Source organism: Pundamilia nyererei, unplaced genomic scaffold, assembly GCF_000239375.1.
Source record: "Pundamilia nyererei isolate P.nyererei 1_Seehausen unplaced genomic scaffold, PunNye1.0 scaffold00001, whole genome shotgun sequence".
Classification (NCBI taxonomy): Eukaryota; Metazoa; Chordata; class Actinopteri; order Cichliformes; family Cichlidae; genus Pundamilia; species Pundamilia nyererei.
Genome location: NW_005187402.1, coordinates 2,403,114 through 2,409,344, shown reverse-complemented (window position 1 = coordinate 2,409,344; position 6,231 = coordinate 2,403,114). Strand labels below are relative to the sequence as shown.

The following is a 6,231-nucleotide window of genomic DNA, read 5'->3' as shown; positions in this document are numbered from 1 at the left end:
TTTTATTTTAGTTGGGACAGTGCATGTTAAAAAAAGAAATTACATGAATGTAAACATACAACATTATAGCCAAAGGCTAATTACCATCTTTTGTCCAAAATACATATTAAAAATGGACAAATAATTCATAAAAAAACTTCATAATTTATACATAATATGTTAGTATTAGCCATGTAGCAATTAGCCACATTAGCCATCTGTTATCATTAATATATCAACTAGCTGACTGCAGTTAGATCAAACATGAATAATTATTTCTTTATTAATTATTCATGTTTAATAATTTATTAAACATGAACAAACATGAAAATATTTTACTCTGACAATACAAGAAAATTATCTAAATTTGCAAAATAATCAAATTTTAATCTGAAAATTACTTATGGGAAAATCTGTTTAAAATATATGTTAATCTTTTCAATATATGTCTCGGTTGCTATAACTTCTGTTGCTGCAGGATCAAATTCTTCTCTGTGGTACTGAAAATAGTATTGCATTTGAAATTCCAGTATCGTGACATTGCTGTCCTAATGACTTGATGCTACTTTGTGTGCATATGTAATTCACATTTAAATGCAGCAGTGAAGTCTTAATTTTGCCATGCAATATGAATGAAAAGGGAGAAAATTGAACCTTTGAATAATTGAGGGAAAATTGTTGACATGAACATAAATTACAGGCAAAGAGCAATTTGCTTTAGCGATGATATGTCTTGTAAAAGGAAGCAAACCAAAACACAGTAAATAAAAGTAAAAAATAATTTATTTAAAAATATATTCAATAAAACAATAATTTACATGTAAAAGACCACAAAGGTTCCCACACTGGATTACAACTGTGAGGTTTCAACAGAAGCAAAAAGAGAAACATCTTTTCCTTGACAGTAACTTACATTTATCTTTAATCAAAGCAATAAATTAAAACCAACTTTGAACTTATGCACTCAAAATCAAAAGGACTCTCCAAATCTTAGGAGACAAGGTGCTACGTTGCCAGCCGCTCCCTTCTGATCGCACGGTCTAAACACTTCAGCGTGTCTGATGTTTCTGGCCGTATCCAGCGATCGGTTTCTATAGACCCCTGACGATTATGAAGAGAAAACCGCGGAGGAGAGTCGTCGTCGTTAGACAGATCCAGCGGTGCTGAAGAAAAACAAGTGAACACAGAAAACACACATCTTCACTGCTACAATGCATGCTTTATATAAGAACAAATATTTGCTAAATATATATTGTTAGTTTGCAGGTTTACATGAACGATGCTGTACTTACTGAATCGAGCAAACTTCAAACCCATTAAAAATCCTAATGCAGAATTTTATAATGATCGATATATTAGACCCTGAGCTTCATAATCCTAAAGATGGTCTGAATGCTGGTCTGGGCTTTTATACAACGAGAAACATATTTACACAAAAAAATATGAAGTCGTACCAGCTGTGTTGCCACGACGACTGAGAGCCTGATGACCCGTCCTGTTTCCCCATTCCCCATCCTCATTCTGCCGCTGTCTGGTAACTGCGTGGCCGGAGTAATCATCATGATGACCAACAGGGTGGCCAGAAGCAGCTCGCTCCTGAAAAAAGGGAAGAAAAAAGTTAAAACTTCAGCAAATAAACTTCGTGTTTGACCAGGACTCGCGGATGGTTTTTAAGAAGAATACCTGTGGGCGCTGTGACTGTCTGGAAAGCCTCCTCCTCTCCCGGGCCGACAGCTGACGAGTCTTCTCGGGTTCTGGGGTTTGCAGCACTGACGAGCCATCGCCCAGAGGGTCTTAACACACACACAACCAAAGTCAGTCATTTCAAACATCGCTGCAACTTTTTATGTGATCCTCGTCACTTAAAGCATCCTCGACATTAAAAAGTTCCAGATGTCATTTTGCAGTATACAGTTTGGCCCCACTGAAATAAACTTTCTCAACTTGAAAAGTTAGATACATTCAGGTGTGCGTCATACTTCTCCAGCATGAGCTAAACAACACAAACAAACAAAGCAGGAGGTAAATTATGTTTGTGATCCAGAGAACAAGCGATGTCAGTACTGTAACAGCTCAAAGAATTCGGGATGGCTGTCTGCCATGAAGACTCGGGTCTTGTGAAGTCAGTGAAACGCCTGCAGCTCTACGACTCAAAAGGAGAATGTGGATTTCACCAGCAGTAAAATGCTTTTATTTCACCATGTCTTACCAATGAAAGCACTCTCTGACTCCAGCAGAGAACCTCTTGCAGATCCCCTGGTCTCGCTCCTCTGAAATACACACAGCTCTTTTCACAGTTCCACTCTAATAACTACAAGCTGGTGGATACGGTACAAATCACAGGATTTTTGTGCAGCTTAAACATTATTTCTCACCAGTAGATCATTTTGCTGTGGTGGGAACAGGTCGAAATAATCTGCAACACAAGTAGGATATTCTTTATTATCAACAATGGATGGCACTTTGGCTGTTGAAAAGTAATACCAGGGTAAAAAAAATAATTGAAATATAGTCTGACCGTCCTGGACCGTAGACCTCTGGCTGCTCAACTGGTGATATGAATCCCTGTAGTCCCGCCTCCGTCTGCTGGTCCCACCTACTTCCTCTAGCTTAGGATCTTCACTGGAGCCCAACCTCGATTCTTCATCTACCACATTAGAAGTAAATGTAAACATATAATAGTGAAGTAATGTTGTTACTAATAGAGTACAGTCAACACTTTGAGATCACTGTGTTACCTCTGTACTTGAGCTGAAGGGAGTCGTGGATTCGTAACAAATTTGGTGGCTCTGTATATCTGGAGTTAGGCCTACGAACTGGAGCCTGGAGCCTCAGCCTGGCCATATCAAACACATCCACCACAGCACGCTCGCGATACCTGGAGGAATGGAAACAGGTGTACGCACAGAAATATCAGTTTCTATGGAAGAGCAGAGCAGTCTTTTGTCTGAGTTTGGCTTGTTCTGCTAGACAATGCCAAGGATCAACGATGGTCAAAGCGATAAGCAGTAGGTCGCCAAGCTTTTTAGCTCATTTCCATGATTGAGTCATTCAGCTACATGTAGTCTGCCTCACTGTAATTTCATGTTGCATCTCCACATATACCAACACAAAGATGTCTGGATCTTTATGCTCGTGTGTGCAGAGTGGCACACTGACTCATTATGATCAAATGAGAGACGAGATGGAGGTTATTTCTGACTGCTGGTTTGATTTTTAAATTCAATAAGTCTGCACTTGCACAGATGCTTGTTTATTTCATCTCCTCAACTCCCACCCACCCCACCGCCTACTTTTGTCAGTGGGAAACTGTTGTGTGTTCTACAATGAAGAATGAGAAGATGGACAGGTGAGACACTGTAAACATACAAAAAGACTGTACAAGCACAACTATACAAAGCATTAACAGCCACTTGCATCTCTTCAAGAGGTTGTTAACATAAATACCCATGCAGCCAATCACATCAGAAAAGGAAGGAAAGGTGGTTTAGGTCACTTTGAACATTGAATAGCTGTTGGTGCCAGACAAACTGCTCTCAGTATTTCAGTAACTGCTCATCTGCTAGAATTTTCCCACACAAGCGGGGACCAATCAGCTAAGTAAAGACAAACGACAGTCCATCATTACTTTAAGAACTGAAGGTCAGTCAGTGCGGAAAATTTCTAAAACTTTGAATGTGTCCCCAAGTGCAGCCGCAAAAACCATCAAGCTCTACAATGAAACTGTCTCACATGAGGACGCCCCAGGAAAGGAAGACCAAGAGTCCCTCTGCTGCTGAGGATACATTCATCCGAGTCACCAGCCTCAGAAATCACAAGTTAACAGCAGCTCAGATTGGAGCCCAGATAAATGCCACACAGAGCTCCAGTAGCAGACACATCTCTACATCAGCTGTTCAGGGGAGCCTTTATGGTCAAATAGCTGCTAAGAAATAACAACTAAGGAAAAGTAACAAGCAGAAGAGATTTGTTTGGACCAAGACAAACAAAGGAGTGGACATTAGACCAGTGGACATCTGTGCTTTGGTCTGATGAGACAAAATTGAGATCTTTGGTTCCATCCGTCGTGTCTTTGTGCGACACAGAAAGGTGAACGTTGGTTTCTACATGCATGGTTCCCACTGTGAAGCATGGAGGAGGAGGTGATGGTGTGGGGGGGCTTTGCTGGTGACACTTTTGGGGATTTACTCAGAATTGAAGGCAGACTGAAGCAGCATGGCTACCACAACATCCAGTAGCAACATGCCATCCCATCAAGTTTGCATTTACTTGGACCATCATTTATTTTTCAACAGCACAATGACCCCAAACACACCTCCAGACTGTGTGACCGAGAAGGAGAGTGCTGGAGTGCTGGCGCCTGATGGCCTTGCGTCCACAGTCACCTGACCTAAACCCAGTGCAGATGGTTTGGGATGAGATGGAGCGCAGAGTGAAGGAAAAAGGACCAACAAGCGCTCAGCATCTATGGGAATTCCTTCAAGACTGTTGGAAAACCATTTCAGGCGACGACCTCATGAAGCTCATGGAGAGAATGGCAAGAGTGAACAAAGCTGTAAGCAAAGCAAAGGGCGGCTGCTTTAAAGAATCTAAAATATCAAACATTGTTTGAGTTATTTCACAATTTTTTTATTTACTACATAATTCCATGTGCTCATTCATAGCTTTGATGCCTTCAGTGAGAATCTGCAACATAAACAGTCATGAAAATAAAACCATTACCGGTAAATAAGGTGTAACAAAACTTTTACTGGTATTGTAGCTCAATGTGAATGATAGTGTGTATTAAACACTCAGTTTCACTTGCTAACTTCACTCTTCTCCACGTCTTTCTGAAGGACCAACAACAGCACAACTAAGAGCAATCTGTAACACAGTCTCCTGGTGACAACATGAAAGCAAAAGCCTGCAAAGCTGCTCGTCGACAAACACGGAGAAGAACACTTTTGGTGGTTACAATATGAAATATCTAAGTATGCAATGTGCATTAACTGATGCACAGCTACATCCAATATGAAGTCCAGTAAATGTATATGCATCCATTAGTATGCCAAAGGTTACAGCATGAGTGATGAATGTGTTTTACCTGTTATTCAGAGGAGAGTCTAAATCCTCCCAATCCGCCTGCTGCAGGTCACCCTCCAGGCGTTTTTGTTCATTGCGGAGCTGCCGACGCAATGCTGACAGCTCACTGAACAGATCGCAACGGTCTCCTAAAACACACACAGTCTATAGCTGATACAGTGTTTTCAATATCATTACCCTTCTCAGCACCAACAAAACGTAAAGAAACACAGCCGAGTCGATGTGTAAGAAAGGACGGATCACTCTAAGTGTCAAAGAAAATGTAACACTGTTTATGGGAGACTGAGCCCAACACAAAGATCCTGCAGATATGATCAGAGGCGTCTATGTTTGCTCTCACACAGTACCTGCAGCTCGCAACTGGTTCCTACAAGCAGGGACGGGAGGGGACTGCAGACCGGACAGAGACCGCTCCTTAAAAACAAAAAGATTAATTCACAAAGGATTTTAGCAGAAAATCTTCTATTACAGAGAAATAAATTAAACATTTTCTAACTTTTAAATAAACTGGACCAAGAAAAGTCTTAAAAACAGTGCAGATATAGTAGCCTGTGTTTAAGCCTTTCAAATATTAAATACAAAACACTGCTGGTAACATTCTGTCATTGAGTCTTGGGTCACTTTGACTTTAATGCCTTTCACATCATCATTCATCACAGTACAGATGTGATCTGTGCAAACACTTGTAGAAAAGACTTGTTGCAGGTAGTTAGCACCGGCTAACTGTGACCTGAGTAACTCTGAAAAGCTATGCATAAGAGACATGAAATAAATGTGTACATGTGCAACAGACTGAAACTTACACAGAAAGTGTTACTCAGTCTGGATGAGTAACATTAGCATAACAACTTTTACAAAAAACCTCTGGGTGCATTCAACCCTCAAACATGTTCACATAAGATAAACCAACCTCAAGATGCTGTCAGACTAATGGAAGTGAGTGTAAGAGACTTACAGACGATGGGACTGTAGAGTGTTGGCTGTCAGCAGTGGGAGGTCTGGGGGTATACTGGTGAAGGCCACGTTTCTTCTGCAGAGTGGGGATTGGAGGTGAGGGTTCCCTGTGGACCTGAAGACACACAGCTTGTGATTTACTACATAAAACTTTAAAATACTACAGTTAATGTAAGCCAACTGATTATTTGAAACTTATTGTTCAGAATATTT

At 40.7% G+C, this 6,231-nt stretch overlaps 1 protein-coding gene across 7 annotated transcripts in view; it reads right to left on the bottom strand.

The window, feature by feature from the left end:
* Nucleotides 1-805: 805 nt before the first annotated feature.
* The window catches only part of LOC102201930 (centrosome and spindle pole-associated protein 1-like), a 17,474-nt gene continuing 12,048 nt past the window's right edge, over nucleotides 806-6,231 (bottom strand). For all 7 annotated transcript variants that reach the window (XM_013908739.1, XM_013908744.1, XM_013908751.1 and 4 more), the window contains 10 exons: nucleotides 6,020-6,133; nucleotides 5,412-5,478; nucleotides 5,066-5,192; nucleotides 2,718-2,857; nucleotides 2,498-2,626; nucleotides 2,355-2,395; nucleotides 2,189-2,249; nucleotides 1,663-1,772; nucleotides 1,434-1,575; nucleotides 806-1,142 (listed from right to left, as the gene is read on the bottom strand). In XM_013908739.1, coding sequence (XP_013764193.1) covers nucleotides 985-1,142; nucleotides 1,434-1,575; nucleotides 1,663-1,772; nucleotides 2,189-2,249; nucleotides 2,355-2,395; nucleotides 2,498-2,626; nucleotides 2,718-2,857; nucleotides 5,066-5,192; nucleotides 5,412-5,478; nucleotides 6,020-6,133 — 1,089 coding nt within the window. In that variant the 3' untranslated portion in view covers nucleotides 806-984. The remainder of the gene's footprint in view (nucleotides 1,143-1,433; nucleotides 1,576-1,662; nucleotides 1,773-2,188; nucleotides 2,250-2,354; nucleotides 2,396-2,497; nucleotides 2,627-2,717; nucleotides 2,858-5,065; nucleotides 5,193-5,411; nucleotides 5,479-6,019; nucleotides 6,134-6,231) is intronic.